The sequence below is a fragment of the Anas acuta genome, chromosome W (assembly GCF_963932015.1).
Source record: "Anas acuta chromosome W, bAnaAcu1.1, whole genome shotgun sequence".
NCBI lineage: Eukaryota > Metazoa > Chordata > Aves > Anseriformes > Anatidae > Anas > Anas acuta.
The window spans coordinates 11,840,158-11,864,479 of NC_089016.1; the positions used below are offsets into that span (position 1 = coordinate 11,840,158).

The 24,322-nt window shown below is 49.3% G+C and overlaps 1 protein-coding gene and 1 long non-coding RNA gene across 2 annotated transcripts in view; one reads left to right on the forward strand and one right to left on the reverse strand.

Annotated features, from left to right (window-relative positions):
• Positions 1-24,322, reverse strand: part of LOC137846970 (uncharacterized) — a 475,040-nt gene that overhangs the window by 209,308 nt on the left and 241,410 nt on the right. The window lies entirely within an intron of this gene.
• On the forward strand, positions 2-21,619 carry LOC137847412 (olfactory receptor 14I1-like; the record flags this gene model as incomplete). The annotated part of the gene is made up of 3 exons (XM_068665689.1): positions 2-220; positions 497-730; positions 21,521-21,619. Coding segments are annotated over 3 exons (552 nt in total), but the record flags the coding sequence as incomplete, so codon positions are not given.

Genomic DNA, 24,322 nt, shown 5'->3' on the forward strand with positions numbered 1-24,322 from the left:
CCACACCCCCATGTACTTCTTCCTCCTCAACCTCGCCCTCCTTGACCTGGGCTGCATCTCCACCACTCTGCCCAAAGCCATGGCCAATGCCCTCTGGGACACCAGGGCCATCTCCCATCAAGGATGTGCTGCACAGGTCTTTTTTGTTGCTTTCTTGTTTGTAGCAGAGTATTCCCTTCTCACCGTCATGGCCTACGACCGCTACGTTGCCATCTGCAAGCCCCTGCACTACGGGAGCCTCCTGGGCAGCAGAGCTTGTGCCCAGATGGCAGCAGCTGCCTGGGGCAGTGGCTTTCTCAATGCTGTCCTGCACACGGCCAACACATTTTCCCTGCCCCTCTGCAAAGGCAATGTTGTGGACCAGTTCATCTGTGAAATCCCTCACATCCTCAGGCTGTCCTGCTCAGATGCCTACCTCAGGGAAGTCGGGGCTCTTGTGTTTACTGTTTCTTTATTCTTTGGCTGTTTTGTTTTCATTGTAGTTTCCTATTTACAGATCTTCATGACTGTGCTGAGGATGCCCTCTGAGGAGAGCAAGCACAAAGCCTTTTCCACATGCCTCCCTCACCTGGCAGTGGTTTTCCTCTTTGTCAGCACTGCCATATTTGCCTACCTGAAGCCCACTTCCATCTCTTCCCCACCTCTGGACTTGGTGGTGTCACTTTTGTACTCAGTGGTACCTCCAGCACTGAACCCACTCATCTACAGCATGAGGAACCAGGAGCTCAAAGTTGCAGCGAGGAAAATGCTTCTATATGTGCTTCTTAAGCATCAATGTTGTTAATAGTATTGTGATTTGTATCATATCATTTTTATCTTTAGTAGTGTTATCATATTGTAATAATTAATAATAATCCTCTGAAGACTACCATTGTATTTGAGAAACGGACATGACAGATTTTCATATTATTTTTCTTTTATATTTTTAAAATAATTTTTAATATTGATTTAATTTATGTAGTAATTTATTTACTTTGAATACATCTTCTAATCAACCAATTGAACTAGGCTTCCTCTGTACGTACAGTCAATTAAGAAAAGAGCATAACTTCACTGGTCTCAGCTGCCATTTCTTGCCATCTACTCTGGAGCTGGGGGAGCAGCCCCAGCACACAGGAGGGGCTCAGGACCAAGAGCCCAGCTGCCACATGCAGGAGCAGCCCCGGTGGCCCTCGGGACTGCCCCTCACTGCCCGCTGGGCTCTGCCTCTCTGCTGCCTTCGGGTCGGGGCTGCTGCTTCCCTGGAGCCATGGCCATGGCCAGCAGCAGGATGTGGCCTTTTCCCTGCTGCTCTCTTTTGGTCTCCACATTGTTCTCTTGTGCTCTTGTACGTGGGTTAGCCATCAGATCTCATGCACCTTGGTGACTTTCCTGATATTCTTACAGTGGCATGTCTACTACATCTCTGTACAACTCTTCTAAAGCTGGTGTCAGAAATACACCCAAGGAGATCCTCCCTGGACAGCCCTCTTGTTTTTCTGGGCTTCAGGATGGATCAGATTCCTATAGTGATTGCTGAAGGACAAAGGGCTGGACTGGGATCTGACTTCTTGGTAGCACACGGCCCAGCAAACAATACTTGGCCTTTCAGTGCCCTGGTAGTGTCCTGCATTTGCTCGGTCTGATGGCAAATAGCATGCTGGAGAGGAATCTGGAGCTGCTCTGTGGCACAGGCACTGTGTGCTGGGGATCTCCCAGGAAAGAGAGCAGGGCTCCTGCAGCTTCACGGACCTTCATCAACGAGCTGGGGCTGGCCCCTGCTCGGGGGCTGCAGGGAAGGCCCAGAGCTGCCTTTGTGCCAGCAGCTGCTGTGCCTTGCGAGGGGCTGGGGCTGTGGTGGCCGTGCCCAGAGCCCTGCAGCAGCCTGTAGTGGGCACTGCCCTGGGGCCAGTACAGCCTGGGCTGCTGGGCTGGGGAGAGGGCAAGGAGGAGGGGAGAGGTGGGCAGGGGCTGGGCTGGGCTGGGCAGTGCCCGGCAGAGGGCAACAGCAGCGTCAGGGAGAGGTGGCAGCATGTAGGGGAGGGCTCCCAGCAGGGCTTGGTGCTGCAGAGCCAGGGCTGCGCCAAGGGAGCCCAGAGCTGCAGGGGCAGGGGAGAGGAGGCCGAGGGCCAGGGCGGCTGCTGCAGGGGCAGGGAGTTCAGCATGGCCCTTGCAGCCCCCTGCCCTGGGCCTGCCTCTGCCCTTGGACTCGGACCTGGCTCTGCTGGCAGGAGCGTTCTTGGCATGCGCTTCCTGGCCTCCCCTCGCCTGCACACAGCTGCTGCCCACTCAGGCTGCTGCCACAAATGTGTCCTCACTAGCAGCACCACCCCTTGGGCTGCTTCTGCTGGCCTCCCCCACCCAACTGCCTTGACTCCTTGTCTCTGCTGGGCCCCACCTTCCACACTCAGATGTGTCCCCTGGCTGTCGGTTCCCTTTCTCCTGCCCTGTGGGAATACCAAGCTGGAGTGGACAGGTTACCTTTAGATGTGGTGGTGCTTGTGTTATTCACGTTGGTGATGGCACAAATGCCGGTTCCTTCACCAGTGATGCACATCCTTCTTCATGCTAGGCCAAACTCAACGTCCTTCTCACTTTTTTTTCTCATGGATTAACTGGATTAGGTCTCCTTGATTATTTTGAGGCACAATGCAATGCTTTTTGCCTTCTGCTACTCCAGCACAATATTTGTGACCTTCCCTTACTCTGCACATTGACCTGCATAGTCATTCGTTGCTTTCAAATCCTTAGTTGGATGGGGGCCATTTCCGTTCAGGTGGGGCAAGCTGATGTGTTCTGCCTCAGCCATTTGAAGCATGCTATACTTGAGTTTATCAGCCTGAATTTGCTAAAGATGACCCAGGAAAGTAAACAGATGTTCATGTGTCTAGTAGGAATAAGGGAGAGTATCTCAGCTTTCCAATGGCTATTTCAAATCCAGGACAGTCCCAGGAACCCACTGAAGAAGAGCTTTGTCTTTGAAGGGGTGTTCCTGTGCTGGGCTGGACTGCAGTTACAGGGACAAAGTCCACTGCTGGCAGTGGAGGTGCCCTGGGAACTCCACCTGGCTCCACCTGATTTTCCCAAAGGGCTCCGGCCTCCTGCAGGTCTTTTCTGACATCTTCTGGTCCAAGGAAGTGCCTCAAACACAACGGGGCCACTGGAGTTTTTCCCTGGTTGCTTACGGTCAGACAGGTTAATATCCCCTTTCCCAGCTGCCTGTCTGGACCTATTCATTTCCCATGGTTCTCCTGGTTTGCCCTCTCTTTTCTCTTTAATCATTCAGACCACTCTCACCAACCCAGTTTATTCTTTGAGTTTCAGTGAGTTCAAGCTCATCCATCTATCAGCAGTCTTTCTAATGGTTTCCTTAGTAAGACCCTCATCATTTATCATTGAATTAGTATGATATGGATTAATATTAACACAATTATCTGAAATTTCCTATTACTCACTGAAGAATACATCATGTAGAGTCATCCTTTTGGGAAGGTAAACATCACTGGAGGCAACAAAATTAGGAACTTGAGGTTTGTTTTTTTGTTTTTGTTTTTGTTTTTTTTTTTAAATTGCAGCATGATTTCCTGTTGTTTGTAACGCAACGGGGCCACTAGAGGTTTTCCCTCGATATGCTCATGGTCAGACAGCTGAATGTCCCCTTTCCAGCTGCCTGTCTGGACCTGGAGTTCCCATGGTTCTCCTGGTTTGCCCTCCCCTTTCTCTTTGATCATTCAGACCACTCTCACCAACCCAGTTGCTGCTTGGAGTTTCAGTGAATTCAAGCTCGCCCATCTCTTAGCATCTTGACTAATGATTTCCTTAGAAAGAACTCATCATTTCTCATTGAATTTTTATGATATGGATTAATATTAACACAATTACTTAAAATTTCCTATTATTTCCTATTAGTGTAAAATATATCACACACAGTCATCCTTTTGGGAACGTAAACATCACTGGAGGCAACAAAATAAGGAACTTGAACTTTGTTTTTTTTTTTGAAAATTGCAGCATGATTTCCTGTTGTTTGTTTTGAAATAGGAAAAACCCTGCTCTTCCCACCCAAGCAGGGCTTCAAAGGAGAAACCCTAGACCAATATAACCAGGAGAATGATGCTCTAAACTGAAACACAACAAAATTCAGCCTTTAAAATGAGGAAAGATTTTTATTAGATGCTCTTTGAAATCTTCCCCCTTAACTAGAAAATGAAATCTCTACAATTAGCTGAAAAAGTCTTGAAGACTTGAAGAAAATGGTGGGAGATATATGGCTCCTTAGGAGTTTCTGTGTTTTAATGAGTTCCATGGTGTATTTTGGTGCTGAGGCTATGAAGTTCAGGTACTGAGAAGAGAACAATGCAACTGCTAGAGAAAGTAAAGTCAGAAGGACAAGTTGAAGTGACTTGGAGTATTAATGGTCCCCACTGAGGGCTTTTACCAACAAAGCCTCCCCAAGAACTTATTAGGGCAGATAGTTGGAGGCCGTGACTACAGACAGGCAAAGCACTGTGCTGAGAAAAGTTTTGGTTTTCTTTGATGAAGCAGAAGGGCCAAGGCCTGCCACCAGCTACTGGAGGGGAGATCCTGTACCCCATGTCTGGCTCCAGGCTTTTGCTGTGGGTATGTGGGATGTGGTGGGCAGTGTGATACCTTGGGAAGAACACAGGTATGACACCTCCCAACCTCTGCACAGGGTAGCAAGGAAGCAATGATGGCCCATAGCAATGAGTATAACGTGTCTCCTCTTAATCTCTAGACAAAGGGACAAAAATGTCAGGGCTGTTGGGTCCTTCCATTCTTGCCAGCACCCACCTCTTTTTCCTCTATGCTGTGTCACACTTAGTCCTATGTCCCTGAACTCTACAGACACCCATCTCATTTCATGACCTTGCTTTCATCCTGGCATTTCCATCATTTCACCAATGTTTCATCAACTCTCACCAATTGTTCCTTGAAACACAAAGCTAGGGTCTGAGCACAGACACTCTTTAGGTGACCTCGAGTACAACAGCACCATCCGTTCAGGAATATTTCTTCCTCCTTCTGACAAGAGCAACCTTCCATGGTGCACTTAGTGGCAGTTTTTTTCTCTCCTGCTCTTTCCTACTGCCAAGGGAAGCTCCACCAGGGTGGAAACCACTCCTGAAGTAGGCATCCCAACCCAGCAGGCTCCTTGCGGCATCGCAGCCAACCAGACACAAGTCACCTCAGCAGCAGCTTCCAAGCCAGGGGCCTGCTGCTGGCCTTGAAGCTTCTTGGCTACACACAGCCAAGCCCAGAGCATTCCCGTCTATCTCCTCCTTGTGGCCCACAAGCTGATCAGATCCATGGCCCCTCACATCCATCTTTGAATGCCATGTAACTGCAGAACAACCTCATGGGTCCTACCCTGCCCCATGCGCCTAGCACCTTAAGTGCTTGGGATAAGTGCCAAGCACCTTAAGTGCTTAAGAATAGGGTTAGGAAAAGGGTTGGATGTGAAGAAGTTAATGCAAAGGAACCGTGACTTTGGGTGTTAGGCCTTCATGTATGAGATTAGGGACTAGGGCTCACCTTTCTGTGACAGAGATTAATCAAATGAGTAGTGGAAGGGTTTGGTGTTCGGCTTGTGGTGTCAGGTCTTTGGTTAGGGTATGTAAAAATTCTTTGGTTTAGGATTTTGTTTAGGTTTGCAAGAAATCTAGGGCTAAATAGAGTGTGTTAATCGTAGTGTTAAGGGCAGGGATCAGGGTGAAGAAGAGAGTAAGGGTGATGTAATGCAGCTGTGGACTAGTTTTGGCTTCAAGGGATCTTGTGGTCAAATATTAGAGCAGCGGATTCCTGTCAGGGTGTGGGGTAGCATTTAGCTTTATGGATTAACGTTACTGGTTAAAATAGTGCAAGGGCCTCACATGACTGCTTTAAGTCTGCTTTATGGTAGGATCAACATTACCTGAACATTCTTACCTCTGCAAAATCATTAGCTTCTGCTGTCCACGCTCCTTACCCCTCCCACAAATCTCACATCTCTGTTGGCCAGGCTTCTCCTGACTTCCCCATATCAGTCATCTTCTTAGGGGAAGTTTGGAGAACCAGTATGGAGAAGGAGAGAAACGTCTGTAGGAGCACCCTGCACAATGGGCCCAGCAGTTCTACAACACCACAGAAACAGGCCTGAAGGATGAGTTTAGGCAAAAGCTGATACCTCTGACATGACAACACCTATTCAAGACCTCTTCCTCTATGGGGCCTACCAGCTACTTAGAAAGAGGGAATCTCACAAACTGTGTGCAGAGCAGGCGCATCTGCTGGCCTGTCATGAAGACCAGCAGATGTGAGCCTAAAGGCACAGACCCCAGCCAGAAGTCAAGGTTTGAGCTGTCGGCTACTTCAGAAAGAAGTCAACTCCCAGCCACTTAACAGCCATTAGTTTCCTACTGGGCTGACAGCTCCCGAGGCACCACTGCACTCGTAATACCACACCTACCAAACACCCCCATTTTGGCCCAGAATCTGCCCAGCTAGAAGTGAGCTGGTGGTGATCCTCCAAGCTCATGGTACACCTGCTGGGCTCCCAGCCTCTCTGACACACAGGAGCCAGTTCTGTGCCAGTCCTGTGAGGTGCTAGGGCAGGAGGAACCTTGCAGGTAATGTTCCAGCCCCATGTCTGTTGGCAGTCTCTCAGCTCCTTGTGCACAGTGAAGATCACACTCAAGTCCAGAAGCCTGAAGCAGACCTAGAAGACACTCAGGGGAAGCACCAGCCCCAGCTCCAGCCCCATCTGGCGGTGCTGCTCTGCAGAGCGAGGGGGCTGTGGTGTCTGGGGCACGGGGGCACTCTGCACGGCCATGCTGGGCAGGCTGGGAGGCAGACCCAGCTCATGGGGTCACTGCCATTGCTCCAGGGCTGCAAGGAATCACTCGTCAGGCTCCTTTGCTGAGGTTTATGTGTGTTCTGGGGCTGCAGAGCTGTCCTCTGCCTGCTCACACCAGACTGAGCACTTGAGCTCTGCTCAGGCCACCTCGGAGGAGTTCCCTCCTTAGGAGGGAAGTGCTGTAGTGGAGGCCAGCTGTGCCACTGCCGTGCCCACTGCCTGTCCCTGCCTGCAGTCCCAGCACAGCCCCACAGCAGCACTGGCACCAAGCTCCAGGAGCAGCCGGGCCTTACCCCACCAGCAGGGCTCTGCAGGAGAGGCACGTGTTTTGCTGGAGGCACCACTGAGTACAGAACTGCCACCATCTGGTCCAGGGATGGGGAGGAGACTGAGGGGGGCTTCAGGTAGGCAACCATGACAGGCCTGAGGGAGATGCACACCATGGCCAGGTGAGGGAGGCATGTGGAAAAGGCTTTGTGCCGGCCCTGCTATAGAGACGACAGGACTGTCACCTAGATCCACAAGGTCGAATCCAAATACACTGCTCCTACTCGTGGCAGCTGGGCTCTTGGCCCTGAGCCCCTCCTAGATGTTGGGGCTGCTCCCGCAGCTCGACAGAAGATGGGAAGAGAAGGAAACTGAGACCAATGAATTTCTGCTGAGTTCTTCATTGTCTTTCTCTACCAAAGAAGCCCGGTTCTGTATGTACAATAGATGATGTGGTTAAATCTTGCTAAAAGTGTAACATTCAGAATGGTAAGAATGAGATTATTAAAAACAAAATGAAATATTGTTAAAATACTAACAGAGAAAAATAATTTAAAAAATGTTGTGTCATTTTCCCAAATACACTTTGATTTCTCTTGGGATTCTTATTAATGACAATGTTATGATAATAGTAATGATAAAAATGACATGATATAATGTGAATCAAAATATTTGCATATTATTAAGAATATATCTTCTGAACACATCATGGATGCTTAAGAAACATGTGTGGAAACAGTTTCCTCACTACATTCTTGAGCTCCTGGTTCCTCATGCTGTAGATGAGGGGGTTCAGGGCTGGAGGCACCACTGAGTACAGAACTGCCACCACCAGGTCCAAGGATGGGGAGAAGAGAGAGGGGGGCTTCAGGTAGGCAAATATGCCAGTGCTAATGAACAGGGAGACCACAGCCAGGTGAGGGAGGCATGTGGAAAAGGCTTTGTGCCGGCCCTGCTCTGTTAAATGTTAAAGAAACACTAAACACAAGTGCCCCAGCTTCCCTGAGGTAGTAGTCTGAGCAGGATAGCTTGAGGATCTGGGGGATTTCACAGAAGAACTGGTCCACAGCATTGCCATGGAAGAGGGGCAGGGAAAATGTGTTGGCCGTGTGCAGGACAGCATTGAGAAAGCCACTGCCCCAGGCAGCTGCTGCCATCTGGGCACAAGCTCTGCTGCCCACGAGGCTCCCGTAGTGCAGGGGCTTGCAGATGGCAATGTAGCGGTCATAGGCCATGACAGTGAGAAGGGAATACTCTGCTGACATCAAAAATACAAAGAGACAGACCTGAGCAGCACATCCTTGATAGGAGATGGCCCTGGTGTCCCAGAGGGCATTGGCCATGGCTTTGGGCAGAGTGGTGGAGATGCAGCCCAGGTCGAGGAGGGCGAGGTTGAAAAGGAAGAAGTACATGGGGGTGTGGAGGTGGTGGTGGCAGGCTACGGCGCTGAGGATGAGGCCGTTGCCCAGGAGGGCAGCCAGGTAGATGCCCAGAAAAAGCACGAAGTACAGGAGCTGCAGCTCGCGCGTGTCTGCGAATGCCAGCAGGAGGAACTCATTCACAGAGCTGATGTTGGGCATTTTCTGACATTCTCTGTTGGAGAGCAAAAGTGAGAGCAAAGTTAGAACTGATTTGGATGAGGAAAACCTATTACAAGTCATAGAGAACCCCCAAACAGAGCCTCTCTCTTTGCAGCAGAACCTTTCTGCAGCTCTCCTCCTTGAGCTGTGGCTGGTGCTGGCTGAGAGTGGCACTGGGTGCAGGGGCTGCTGTGGGCTGCAGAGGAGTCCTACCTGCAGCAGGAGGGAATCAGGAACATGGGGGAAACTCAAGTTCAGTCCACTTGTCTGGTCAATGAGTTTGCAGAGTTTTCTTGCAAACAGCTCATCTGAACGCAGAGCAGAGCTGCAGTGTTTTACTTGCTTTAATGTTATTCGCTTGACCCTGTAATGCTTAGGTGAATTATTGGATGGTTGAACTCTGTGACTTTATATGTGTGCTCCTGGTGAAATCCTGCGGATGCCAGGAGTCAATGGCACTGTCCCTTGGTGAAGACTGAGTGGAGCAGATCTGCCCAACAATGAGCTTGGGCATGAGAAGAAACAGGAGACAGCTGAGAGCAGAGAAGCCCAACTCAAAATACAGATGGACAGAATCCTCACCTTATCTTCAGGTTTCTGATCAGTATCTCAGCTCTTCTGTCCTAGCCAGTGGTGCAGGAGGCTCAAACCAGCTGCCCACAGACAGCCATCCAGAAGCACGTACATGGCCTTAGCAAGGAGGTGTCTTCTCCTTGGGGCACCTGGATAACACAAGGAAGCCGCGAGAGAGCTGCATCTTGCTGGAGAGCAGCCTGCAGCCCAGGAGGATGCCCCACAGACAGAGCTGGATATCTGCAAGGTTGTGTGTGCCAATATCCTAGCTGCATCTCCTGCAGTGTTCTAGCCACCCCTGTCTTATCTGACCAGGGGTAGCTAGGTTATGACAATCCAAGGGGCTTCTGCCAGACTTCCTCACCTCGCACTGTAACCCAGCAGGACTCTCAAAGCCTACTGCATTGCCCACTGCCCTCCCAGAAACAAGACCCAGCAGGAGACCCTCCCAGGACCTGCAGCTGCATGGCCCTGCAGCCAGACCCTTACCTTGTCAAGGGCTGTGCAGGTTTCTCCTGCAGGCAGCTCTCAGCATCCTCCCACTGCAAACTGCCTTCAGCCCCTCTCTCCTTTTCTTCTCTCTGTGTCTGTGCCTCTGTGTCTCTTTCCTGCTGCGCTATGCAGAGGAGTTGCTCCTGGGAACAGCTGTCTCTCTGCTTCATGGGACTTTCTCAAATGTGTTTTCTCATGTCCCAGGAGCCCGGCCCAGCTCAGCAGCAGAGGCCTAGCCCAAGGTATTATAATCACCACTCTGGTGGCTTTGCTGATGAGCCCATGAGAAGCCAATTAGGATCTGGTTCTTTAATGATTATCTGTCTCCTCAAAAGCTTTAGTGGCAGAGACAATAGCCATAGACATGGACCCAAATATCTCATAAGTCAGCTCTGTAGGAAGCTGGCCTGGTTCCTGGTGATAAGGCACAACTGCTCGTATGGCATTCTTGTGGTGGAAACCACTCCTGAAGTAGGCATCCCAACCCAGTAGGCTCCTTGCGGCCTCTCAGCCAAGCAGACACAAGTCACCTCAGCAGCACCTTCCAAGCCAGGGGCCTGCTGCTGGCCTTGCAGCTTCTTGTGGAGACACAGCCAAGCCTTGTGCCTCCTGCTGCTGTGCAGTCATGGACTCAAGCAGAAGGGACAGGACAACCCATCTGGGGGCCTTCTTTCTGCCTGGGTCCTCCTGGGTGTGTAGGCAGAGGGGATCCCCCAGTCAGCATGCCAAGCAGGTGCCTTCTGCTGGCCTAGCAGGGCCACTGCCAGATGTCAGCCCAAAAGAAGGGCTGACAGGGAGAAGTCAAGGCTGACCTGCCACCTCCAGACACAAGTGACCTCCCAGTCCCTTTCTGTGACACCTTCCTGCTGCTGCCCTATCAACTGCAGAGACAGAAGTGACCTCTCAGTCCCTGCCACAGTCACATTCCTCCTACTGGGGCAGGAGATCCTGAGGCAGAGCTCACCTCTCTCTTGTATCGTAGGGAGTAGATTTTACCATTCTGTGTTAGAGATTAAGCAAAGTTTATGTTGGAAGATTTTGTGTTCTGTTTGTGGTGTCATGTTTCTGGTTACGGTATGGGCAAGCATTAAGGTTTAGGGTTTTGTTTAAGTCTGGTGAGAAGACTAGGGATAAACAGAGCATTTTAATGTTAGTGATAAGGGCAGGGATTAGGGTGAGCAAGAGAGTAAAGGGAAGGAAAGGGGGCTATGGGCTGAGTTTTTCTTCAGGTGGTATTTTGAGTTCTGCTTTACAATAGTGGATTCCTGTCAGGAAGTTGCACTAATGTTTAGGTTTAAGGATTATTGTTATTTTTGAAAATAGTTTACAGGCCCTACAAGAATGTCTGAAGTCAGTGTTAGAGCAGCATCAACATTGCATGAACCATCTTACCTCTACAAAGGTAAGGTTCCAAGCTCCTCTTCACTTCTTCTTCCTGTACCCCTATCTGACATCTCTCCTGGCCAGGCTACTCTTGACCTCTCCATAGCAGTCATCTAACTGGGATCAGCTTTCTGATGGTTGTCGTTATATCAGAGTACCTGTCTCACCTCTGTTGGCTACTCTATTCCGTAGTATTAGAATACTCTATATCGGTTGGATTTGAATATCCTTGTGGGCCCCTTCCAACCTGGGATAATCTGTGACTCCATGTCTCTATGAACCTACCAGTGCAATACTTCTGTAGCTCAATAAATGACAGCACAGGCCAAATGAGCCTAAGCATGGCTCAAAATTGTCTCTAAATGAAACTCTGAAGGGACTCTTTTGTCTGAGGATACACAAATTTTCATTTGAAATGCCCAGGATTTATTTATGCCTTAGAAAACAGGGTCGGGTAGGCAGTTAGACAGAAAATACAAAAATAAATTCCCACAGCCCTGCTCCACAGCTGGGTGAGTTGGGAGCAACAAAATTGAAAAGCTCTTTATTATCAGGGGATTGAATCTGAGAATACTCCATCTTCCTCTTTACCTCTGGTTGTGGGGCAGGACTGACTCCTTGCCCAGAGCACGGTCCTTTGCGACCCCGGACACCCTCAGACAGCATCAAGAAGAGCATATGAAAGGGACCTGGTAAATGCCCGACTGAAAGGGTTTTCAGGGCAGTTATGTGAGAAATGTAAGAACTTTATCTCAGGTATGTCTTCTTATTAATTAAAGCTTTTTTCATCCTTGGCAGTAACCGATGGCCAGAACCACCAAATGCCCAACATCAGCTCTGTGAGTGAGTTCCTTCTGCTGGCATTCGCAGACACGCGCGAGCTGCAGCTCCTGCACTTCACGCTCTTCCTGGGCATCTACCTGGCTGCCTTCCTGGGCAACGGCCTCATCCTCAGCGCCGTAGCCTGCCACCACCGCCTCCACACCTCCATGTACTTCTTCCTCCTCAACCTCGCCCTCCTCGACCTGGGATGCATCTCCACCACTCTGCCCAAAGCCATGGCCAATGCCCTCTGGGACACCAGGGCCATCTCCTATCAAGGCTGTGCTGCTCAAGTCTTCTTTTTCGTTGCTTTCTTGTTTGGAGCAGAGTTTTCCCTTCTCACTATCATGGCCTACGACCGCTACGTTGCCATCTGCAAGCCCCTGCACTACGGGAGCCTCGTGGGCAGCAGAGCTTGTGCCCAGATGGCAGCAGCTGCCTGGGGCAGTGGCTTTCTCAATGCTGTCCTGCACATGGCCACTACATTTTCCCTGCCCCTCTGCCGAGGCAATGTTTTGGACCAGTTCTTCTGTGAAATCCCCCACATCCTCAAGGTCTCCTGCTCAGATGCCTATCTCAGAGAAGTTTGGGCAATTCTGTTTAGCATTTTGTTAGCATTTGGTTTCTTTGTTTTCATTTTTTTCTCCTACATGCAGATCTTCAGGGCAGTACTGAGGATTCCCTCTGAGCAGGGCCGGCACAAAGCCTTTTCCACATGCCTCCCTCACCTGGTTGTCACCTCCCTGATGATCAGCACTGCCATACTTGCCTACCTGAAGCCCCCCTCCATCTCCTCCCCATCCCTGGACCTGGTGGTCACTCTTCTGTACTCAGTGGTTCCTCCAGTAGTGAACCCCCTCATCTACAGCTTGAGGAACCAGGAACTAAGGGATTCCATCAGGACTCTACTTGAATACACACATCTTCAGCAAATTCACCTATAATGATATGCCTAATATTAGAAATACCAGCTCTTCTCAGAAAGAAAATAATATGATGTCTTCTATTATTAAATGTCTGTATTATTATTTTCTCTCATTATTTCACATTTGATTAACTATTATTCCAAGCCCCCTACAAGTCAATTATTTTTCTGTAGAAGATGGCTTCCTGTGTAGATAAACCTGATAAGAAAGCCATCAGAAATTCATTGTTCTGAGCTTCCATTTCTTCCCATCTCCTCTGGAGCTGGGGGAGCAGCCCCAGCATGCAGGAGGGGCTTGGGGCCAAGAGCCCAGCTGCCACATGCAGGAGAAGCCCTGGTGGCCCTCAGGGCTTCCCCTCACTGCCCGCTGGGCTCTGCCTCTCTGCTGCCTTCGGGTCAGGGCTGCTGCTTCCCTGGAGCCATGGCCATGGCCAGCAGGAGGAAGTGGCCTTTTCACTGATGCTCTCTTTTGGCTTCTGCATTGTGGTTTTTGTATCCGTGTAAGCCCTGATATATTGTGTACCTTGGCGACAGTCCTGTTCTCTCAGCAGTGACACCCCTGTGGCTGCAGGCAGCATCAGACACTGTACAGCCCTGGGTCACAGCTGGCTTCCCTGCTAGCACCACAGTCACAGGAGGGTCTTGCTCAGTGCAAACCCAGAAGCCTGAACGCCTCTTCCAAATGCGCTATCAGGAATGGAGCCAGGTGGTTGCTCCCTGCTCTCCTGTTTTCTGGGGATCTTCATGGAGTGAAGGACACAGGATGAAAGTCCCAGGGTAGTCTGTGAGCGACCAAGCGCAGGACTAAGTACTCCTGTTTTGGCAGCACTTGCCTAAGGAGATGAGAACTGGTCTTGGACTCATCTGCATGGGACTGCACCCTGCAGTGGGGTTGATGGCCAATGCCAACCTTTGAGAGGAATCTGGAGCTTCCAGGAGATGTCAGAGGATCTCCAGGGACAGGGTGCTCAGTGGGTAGGGATTAGAACCTCATGAAATGACTGTGCAAGGTCGTTTCAGGTAACAAACAAGGTGAATCTGAGGAGTGCATGGGCAACTCAGACTGCTCAGGCTGGGTCAGCTGTCACTGCAGGTTCTCCTCCCAGCCTCTTGGTCTTTTTATACACCCCCTTTAAGTACTGAAAGGCCACAAAGATGTTACCCTGGAGCCTTCTTTTCTCCAGGCTGAACACCCCAGCTCTCTCAGCCTTTCTTCATATGAGATGTGCTCCAGCCCCTTGATCATTTTTTGGGCCCTCCCCTGGACCCAATCTAACAGATGCACATCCTTCCTCTGCTGGGTGTCGAAGTCCTGGATGCATCACTACAAGTGGGGCCTCAAAAGGGCAGAGGTCACTTCTGTCTCTGCCCTTGATAGGGCAGCAGCAGGAACGTATCACAGAAAGGGACTGTGAGGTCACTTGTGTCTGGAGGGGACAGGTCAGCCTTGACTTCTCCCTGGGATCTGCACTTTTGGGCTGACATCTGGCAGTGGCCCTGCTAGGCCAGCAGAAGGCACCTGCTTGGCATGCTGACTGGGGGATCCCCTCTGCCTCCAGACCCAGGAGGACCCAGGCAGAAAGAAGGCCCCCAGATGGATTGTCCTGTCCCTTCTGCTTGAGTCCATGACTGCACAGAATCAGGCACAAGGCTTGGCTGTGTCTAGCCAAGAAGCTGCAAGGCCAGCAGCAGGCCCCTGGCTTGGAAGCTGTTGCTGAGGTGACTTGTGTCTGCTTGGTTGACAGGTCGCAGGGAGCCTGATGAGTTGGGATGCCTACTTCAGGAGTGCTTTCCACCCTGATTGAGCTTTCTTTGGTAGTAGGAAAGAGCAGGAGAGAAAAAACTGCCACAAAGTGTGCCCTGGAAGGTTGGAACTGGCCACGAGGAGGAAGAAATATCCCTCAAAGGGTCCGTGCTGTGGTGCCCGAGGTCACCCAAAGAGTGTCTGTTCTCAGACCCTAGCTTTGTGTTTCAAGGAACAGCTGGTGAGTGTTGATGAGACATTGGTGAAATGATTCAAGGTGCTTGAGAAGAAGGACATCGAGGTGCTTGAGCGGGTCCAAAGAAGGGCGACGAAGCTGGTGAGGGGCCTGGAGAACAAGTCCTACGAGGAGCGGCTGAAGGATCTGGGCTTGTTCAGCCTGGAGAAGAGGAGGCTCAGGGGCGACCTTATCGCTCTCTACGGGTACCTTAAAGGAGGCTGTAGAGAGGTGGGGGTTGGCCTGTTCTCCCACATGCCTGGTGACAGGACGAGGGGGAATGGGCTAAAGTTGCGCCAGGGGAGTTTTTGGTTAGACGTTAGGAAGACCTTCTTTACTGAAAGGGTTGTGAGGCATTGGAAAAGGCTGCCCAGGGAGGTGGTGGAGTCACCATCCCTGGAAGTCTTTAAAAGAGGTTTAGATGTAGAGCTTAGGGATATGGTTTAGTGGGGACTGTTAGTGTTAGGTTAGAGGTTGGACTCGATGATCTTGAGATCTCTTCCAACCTAGAAATTGTGTGATTCTGTGATTCTGTGATGGAAATGGCAGGATGAAAGCAAGGTGGTGAAAAGAGATAGGTGTCTGTAGACTTCAAGGAAATAGGATTAAGTGTGATACAGCATAGAGGAAAAAGAGGTGGGTGGTGGCAAGAATGGAAGGACACAACAGCCCGGACATTTTTGTCCCTTTGTCTAGAGCTTATGAGGAGACATATTATACTCATTGCGATGGTCCATCATTGCTTCCTTGCTACCCTGTGAAGAGGCAGGGAGGTGTCTTACCAGTGTTTGTCTCATGGCATCACACTGCCCACCACACCCCACAGATTCCCAGGAAAAGCCCAGAGCCAGGCATGGGGTACAGGATCTCCCCGCCAGTAGCTGGTGGCAGGCCTTGGCCCTTCTGCTTCATCAAAGCAAACCAAAACTTTTCTCAGGACAGTGCTTTGCCTTTCTGCAATCATGGCCTCCAATTATCTACCCTAACAAGTCCCTGGGGAGGCTTTGTTAGTAAAAGCCCTCAGTGGGGCTCATTAATACTCCAAGTCACTTCAACTTGTCCTCCTGACTTTACTTTCTCTAGCAGTTGCATCACTCTCCTCTCAGTAGCTGAACTTCATAGACTGAGCACCAAAATGCTCCATGGAACTCATTAAAATGCAGAAACTCCTAACATCCCCTCTATAGTTTTATTCACGGCTTCAAGACTTGTAGAGCTAATTGTAGAGCTTTCACGGTGTAGTTAAGGAGGAATAGCACATAATAAAAATCTTGTCTCATCTTAAAGGATGCATTGAGTTGACTTTTTTTTTGGGACCATTATTCCCTAATTCATATTGATCCAGAGTGTCTCCCTCGGAGAAGTGCGTGGGGAGGAAAAGCAGACTCTGGAGATCTGACACTGCATGGACAACCTTGCTCGTCACCACCCCAGCCCTGCCATTTCTCTCATTGGCCACCTGGCGCTTGCTGCTTATTTCCTTACACCAGACTTCACTCAAGGCTGCAGCTGGATGTTACAGCCCCTTTGCAGCAGCTCCTACCTGCTTTCCTAAGAGATGTGGCTGTACACAGGTGCAGAAGGGTTTTTCCTTTTTCCAACTAAATAAACTGAAAACAGGCAACAATGTAAAATATAAAATAAAATAAAATAAAATAAAATAAAATAAAATAAAATAAAATAAAATAAAATAATAAAATAAAATAAAATAAAATAAAATAAAATAATAATTTAATAAAAATCCTCATCTTCTACTCCTTCTCTGAGCTTTACCTTCCCAAAAGATTGAATATACAAATAGTATTTTATACTGATAGATATTAAATTATGAACAATAGTATTAGCATTGATCCATACCATATTATTTCAATGATAAAGGATGAGGCTCTTGCTAAGGAAAAAAAATTACAGGCTGCTGATAGATGGGCAAGCTGGGCTGCTTTTACCTCATGCGCACAGCAACAACTGTGTTGGTGAGAGCAGTCTAAATGATCAAAGAGTAAGAGGAGGGCAAACCAGAACCATGGGAAGTGCATGGGTCCAGACAAGTAGCTGGAAAAGCTACATTCAGCATTGTCTGTTTAATCAAAACTTGTGGATGTGCCTGGAAGATGAGGGAGCACATCATGACAGACTATGAGAGGACAATGCAACTAAAGATGAACACCATTATTTCTTCTCCTGCGATGAAAATTGTCGTGGTTTAACCCGGCCGGCAGCTAAACACCACGCAGCCATTCGCTCCCCCTCCCCCCTCCCTCTCTGGGACGGGGGAGAGAAATGGAAAGTGAAGCCCGTGAGTTGAGATAAAGACAGTTTAATAAGACAGGAAAATAATAATAACAAAAATAATAATAACAACAATAATAATAATAATAATACAATGGTGATAATAGGAAAGTAATAATAATATGTACAAACAAGTGATGCACAATGCAATTGCTCACCACTCGCTGACCGATGCCCAGCCTAACCCCGAGCATTCCGGCCCCCTCCCCCCAGCTAGCCACCCCTATATATTGTTTAGCATGACGTCAGATGGTATGGAATATCCCTTTGGCTAGTTTGGGTCACCTGTCCTGGGTCTGTCCCCTCCCAGCTCTTACTGCACCCCCAGCCTGACTGTTGGCAGGACAGAGCAAAAGGCTGACATGTCTTTAACAGTCCATTGTATCGTTCAACGTTCCCGGAGGCTGGTGCATGATAGGGGATGTAATACACCCACTCAATACCATGTTCTTTGGCCCAAGTGTCTATAAGGTTGTTTCGGAAATGAGTTCCATTGTCTGACTCTATTCTTTCTGTGGTGCCATGTTGCCATAGGACTTGTTTTCAAGGCCCAGGATAGTGTTCCGGGCGGTGGCATGAGGCACAGGATATGTTTCCAGCTATCCCGTGGTTGCTTCCTCCACTGGAAGTACATGGCGCTTGCCATTGCGAGTTTGAGGGAGTGTGATGTAGTCAATCTGCCAGGCCTCTCCATATTTATATTTCAGCCATCGTCCTCCATACCAAAGAGGCTTTGACCGTTTGGCTTGCTTGATTGCAGCACATGTTTCACAGTCATGAATAACCTGTGCTATAGCGTCCATGGTCAGGTCGACCCCTCGATCACGAGCCCATCTGTATGTTGCATCTCTACCTTGATGGCCTGAGGTGTCATGGGCCCATCGGGCTATAAATAATTCACCTTTATGCTGCTAATCCAGGTCCACCTGAGCTACTTCAATCTTAGCAGCCTGATCCACCTGCTGGTTGTTTTGATGTTCTTCAGTAGCCCGATTCTTGGGCACATGAGCATCTACGTGGCATACTTTCACAGCCAGGTTTTCTACCCGAGCAGCAATATCTTGCCAAAATGCAGCAGCCCAGATGGGTTTGCCCCTACGCTGCCAGTTGTTTTGCTTCCATTGCTGTAACCATCCCCACAGGGCATTTGCTACCATCCATGAATCATGTAGAGATAGAGAACTAGCCATTTTTCTCGTTCAGCAATGTCTAAAGCCAGCTGAATGGCCTTCACTTCTGCAAACTGACTCGATTCACCTTCTCCCTCAGCAGCTTCTGCAACTCGTTGCGTAGGACTCCATACAGCAGTCTTCCATCTCCGATGCTTCCCCACAATACGACAGGACCCATCAGTGAACAGGGCATATTTCTTTTCATTCTCTGGTAACTGGTTGTACAGTGGGACTTCTTCAGCACGACCCACCTCCTCCTCTGATGATATCCCAAAGTATTTGCCTTCTGGCCAGTCCATGATCACTTCCAATATTCCTGGGCGACTGGGGTTTCCTATTCGAGCCCACTGAGTAATCAGTGCAACCCACTTGCTCCATGTTGCATCAGTTGCATGATGCGTAGAGGGGACCCTTCCCTTGAACATCCAGCCTAGTACCGGCAATCGGGGTGCTAGGAGGAGCTGCGCTTCAGTACCGACCACCTCCGAAGCAGATCGAACTCCTTCATATGCTGCCAATATCTCCTTTTCAGTTGGAGTATAGCGGGCCTCAGATCCTCTGTATCCCCGACTCCAAAACCCCAGGGGCCGACCTCGAGTTTCCCCAGGTTCTTTCTGCCAGAGGCTCCAGGTGGGGCCGTTCTCCCCGGCTGCAGTGTAGAGCACATTCTTTACATCTGGTCCTGTTCGAACTGGCCCAAGGGCTACTGCATGGACTATTTCCTGCTTGATTTGTTCAAAGGCTTGTCGTTGTTCAGGGCCCCATTCAAACTCATTCTTCTTACGGGTTACTTGGTAGAGCGGGTTTACAATCAGACTGTAATTTGGGATGTGCATTCTCCAAAACCCCACAACACCTAGGAAAGTCTGTGTTTCTTTTTTGTTAGTTGGTGGAGACATAGCTGTTATTTTGTTGATCACATCCATTGGGATTTGACGACGTCCATCTTGCCATTTTATTCCTAAAAACTGGATCTCTCGTGCAGGTCCTTTGACTTCATTTTGTTTTATGGCAAAACCGGCTTTCAGAAGGATTTGGACTATTTTCTTCCCTTTCTCGAAAACTTCCTCTGCTGTGTCACCCCACACAATAATGTCATCGATGTACTGCAGGTGTTCTGGAGCTTCCCCCTGCTCTAGCGCAGACTGGATCAGTCCATGGCAAATGGTAGGGCTGTGTTTCCACCCCTGGGGCAGCTGATTGCAAGTATATTGGACTCCCCTCCAAGTGAAGGCAAATTGTGGCCTGCACTCTGCTGCTAGAGGGATGGAGAAAAATGCATTAGCGATATCAATTGTGGCGTACCACTTGGCTGCCTTCGATTCAAGTTCATACTGGAGTTCCAGCATGTCCGGCACCGCAGCACTCAGTGGTGGCGTGACTTCGTTCAGGCCACGATAGTCCACTGTTATCCACTGTTAGTCTCCACTCGCCATTAGACTTTCGCACTGGCCATATGGGACTATTGAAAGGTGAATGGGTCTTGCTGATCACTCCTTGGCTCTCCAATTGACGAATTAGCTTATGGATGGGAATCAGGGAGTCTCGGTTAGTGCGATATTGCCGCCGGTGCACAGTTGTGGTAGCGATTGGCACTTGCTGTTCTTCGACCCTCAGCAACCCCACAACAGAGGGGTCCTCTGAGAGACCAGGCAAGGTAGATAATTGTTTAATGCCCTCTGTCTCTAAGGCAGCTATACCAAAAGCCCACCGGAACCCTTTTGGGTCCTTGCAGTATCCTCTTCTAAGATAGTCTATGCCAAGGATACATGGAGCATCCGGGCCAGACACAATGCGGTGCTTTTCCCACTCATTCCCAGTCAGACTCACTTCAGCCTCCAATACAGTCAACTGCTGAGATCCCCCTGTCACTCCACAAATATAGATGGTCTCTGGTCCTTTATAGCTCGATGGCATTAGAGTACATTGTGCACCGGTGTCTACTAAAGCCTTATACTTCTGTGCTTCTGACGTGCCAGGCCATCGAATCCACACAGTCCAATAAACTCGATTGTCCCTTTCCTCCCCCTGGCTGGAGGCAGGGCCCCCCTAATCCTGGTCAGAATCTTCTTAGTTTCTGTGTTTGAAGGACTGTCTGCTGGAAGTTGGAGCAGCAAACTTTTCAGAGAATCCCTTTTTCCTGATTGTTTTCTTTTGCAACTCACGTACCCGTGCCTCTAGGGTCGCGGTAGATTTTCCATCCCATTTTCTCATGTCCTCTCCATGGTCTCGTAAGTAAAACCACAGGGTGGCACGGGGTGAGTACCCACCATATCGTCTACCCTGTGTGGATGAACACCTACCCCTGATAGCTGAGACACTGCTTTGTACAGGTACAGAGGAGCATAATCTCTCTTCAGGTTGGTGAACCTTTTCAGAAAGTTTCTCCCAAGTGTTCTCTTTTGGTTTGTGGACACTGGTTGGTTCAGGTGGGGAGGAAGATAGATTCTCTTTAAGTTGGTTGAACTCTTCAGAAAGTTTCTCCACAGCTGAGACACAGGCCTGTAAGGAAGAGGAGAGACTTTCTTCGTACTGCCGGAGTTGTTTAGCCACTTCATCCACTGTGGGTTCCTCATCCTCTTTCCAGGCCATTACTGCTAATGAGCTGGCATATGATGATGGTGCACTCCGTACAAACTTCCGCCACATGGGTCGTGTACACCTGACTTCATCTGGATCTTTGGATGTTTGTCTGAGGTCTGGATCCTCATAAATCACTTCCCGTACGGCTAATTCCCTCAGGTACTGGATTCCCTTCTCCATAGTGGTCCACTTGCCTGGTAGACATAAAAGTTCTTCCTTGAAGGGATACCTTTCCCTCACAGCTGAGAGGAGACGCCTCCAGAGGCTGTGAGATTGTGCTCCATCTGCAATTGCTTTGTCAATGCCTGCATCTCTAGCAAGGGATCCCAGTCGTCTGGCTTCCTTCCCCTCTAATTCCACACAATTGGCTGCGGTGTCCCAAGCTGCTTGTCCCAAGGTGACAAGCTGCTCACCTATACAACAACCAAAATCTTTTCGCACATCTCGTAGCTCACGCTTGTATAGGTTTTGGGTAGTTACTGTTGATTTTTTGGCATCCTCATCTTCCTCCTCCTGAATCCCTGATGGCCCAGCATTGTCGTCTCTATACCTAGATTTGGCAGAAGACTCTCTGCGTTCTAAACGACCTGAATCTCTATACCATTTTTTCACCTTCTCTACAGGGGCAACTTGCACTGCTACAGCTTGTTTCTCTGACTCAGCCACAGGAGCCGGAGCAGCTGCAGGGGCTGAAAATGGAGCGGCTGCAGGGTCCACCATAGGGGTTGGAGTGGCCGTTGGGTCTGTCACAGGACTTGGAGTGGCCGCAGGGTCTGTCACTAAGTTGATACTAGTATGAATTACAGCTCAATAGACATGAGCCAGGACCCAGCATGTTACAATGATTTGTGTTACTTTGGAACTGCCAGAGTCATGACACCTTTTTTTCAAGCATTCTACCATTTTTTTAGGATTTTGCAGTTGTTCAGGGGAAAATTTTCAAAACACTGGAGGTTCCCACTGCTCTAGATGCCTGCCCATATCCTCCCATACTCCCTGCCACCCACAACAATCCTGCCTCCGGGCAGATCTCTGGATAAGATTCTTAAGTAGTTGTTTAACTTTAAGCAAAACCTGAAGCATATTCAGGAGGCATAACAACAAGACCATGCTGGTCTGAGTATCCCAAGGATATTCAATGTCTTGGAGAGCTATTGTAATAAGCTCAGAGGATAAGAGGGTGGTAAAGGAGAAAGGGAGAGTGATCGAGGAGGATAAGGGAGTGGTGAAGGAGAAAGGGAGAGTGAATGAGTAAGAAAAAATATCTTCCCCTTTCCCCTCCACAGATTGACTCCCTAATGAAAAGAGGCAACAGGTATAATTGCTAATAGTTTCTGAGATACGGTTTCCAAAGTAGAGAGTTGACGACGTTACTGAGTACAAATACCAAGTTAGAGTCATGACCAGATATTTCATCGTCTCATAAGCCACTGTTACAACACACAGTACCATAATGATCTTAAACCATGGCCCGGAGAGGATAAGGGCAACATGACAGAGAGCAAACACGGAAAATATTGTGCTATAATACTCAATTTGGAAAACAGGCGCAGCAGAGTTGAGATTAAAGCAATCAGCATTATGACAAGTAACTATTAAGCAGGTCTAATACTTATACCAATTTTATTTTAACACACTCTGGTCAGATCTGCCGTTATCTCAAACTTTTGGGCCCCAAGTTAGGCACCAAAAAGACTGTCGTGGTTTAACCTGGCCGGCAGCTAAACACCACACAGCCGTTCGCTCACCCTCCCCCCTCCCTCTCTGGGATGGGGGAGAGAAACAGGAAAGTGAAGCCTTTGAGTTGAGATAAAGACAGTTTAATAAGACAGGAAAATAATAATAACAACAATAATAATAATAATAACAATAATAATAATAATAATAACAATGATGATAATATTACTACTACTAATAATGTGTACAAACAAGTGATGCACAATGCAAGTGCTCGCCACCTGCTGACCGATGCCCAGCATAACCCTGAGCAGTGCTGGCCCCCCACCCCAGCTAGCCACCCCTAAATATTGTTTAGCACAATATCAGATGGTATGGAATACCCCTTTGGCCAGTTTGGGTCAGTTGTCCTGGGTCTGTCCCCTCCCAGCTCCTGTTGCACCCCCAGCCTGCCCGTTGGCAGGACAGAGTGAGAAGCTGAAACGTCCTTGGCTTGGTGTAAGCACTGTTCTGCAACAATTAAAACATCAGCGTGTTATCAGCACTTTTCTCATCCTAAGTGAAAACATAGCACCCTAGCAGCTACTAGGAAGAAAATTAGCTCTGTTCTAACTGAAACCAGGACATGGGCGAACATCGAGAAACTGTGGGATTTTGTCGAGAGAAACCGCTTGACATTTACAAGAGAGAAGAGCTCAGTCCTTCAGCAGAGGAAGAGGAACCCCACACATTGGCGGGACCCTGCTGAGGAGTAGTGTCCAGGAAGAGGAAGGCCTGGACACCACGAGGGATGCCATATGAGCAGTGGTGCCTGCTCACCAGGAACCAGGCCAGCTTCCTACAGAGCTGTCTTATGAGATATTTGTGTCCATGGCTACAGCTGTTCTCTCTGTCACTGAGCCCTATGAGGACAAAGCTAATCACTAAAGCAATGGAGCCTAATTAACTCCTCGCCAACCCATGAAGCAGGCAGGGGTTGTACCATTCTCCTACACTTGGCCATGCACATCCCCATCTCCTACTGCCCCACAAAGAGCCCTGAGTACTCTGTGAAGGGAAAGATCTCCCTTCCTTGAGTTGGGAGAGAAGGCCTGACCTTTGTGTTTGGTGACACACATCCAGTCTTCCTACACATCAGTGTCACCTTCACATTGCCTTTGTCTCCTTGTCCTCACTGCCTCCAGGGTTCTGCTCTAACGAGCTCCAAGGTAGGCTGTGTCAGTGCTGGCCCTCAGGGGGACACTGCAGGAAACTTGCCTCTGACTTGCACTTCTGGAGAGATGTCTTCAATTGTCTCTGAGTGCCTGAGGTTCATGGGCTCATCAGCAAAGCCCCCAGAGGGGTGATTGCAGTGCCTTGGGCTGGTGCTGTGCTGCTGAGCTGGGCCGGGCTCGTGGGACAGAGAGAGCTCGTGGCAAGAGGGCCCTGGTGCAGAGAGACAGCTGTGCCCAGGAGCAGCTCCTCTGCACAGCGCAGCAGGAAAGAGACACAGAGGCACAGACACAGAGAGAAGAAAACGAGAGAGAGGCAGAAGGCAGTTGGCAGTGGGAGGATGCTGAGAGCTGCCTGCTGGAGAAATGTGAACAGCCCTTGACAAGGTAAGTGCCTGGCTGCAGGGCCATGCAGCTGCAGGTCCTGGAAGGGTATACTGCTGGGTCTTGTTTCTTGGAGGGGACGTGGGAAATGCAGTAGGCTTTGAGAGCCTTTGAGGTTCTGCTGCAAGAAGAGGGGCTTGGGCTGGGGGTGTT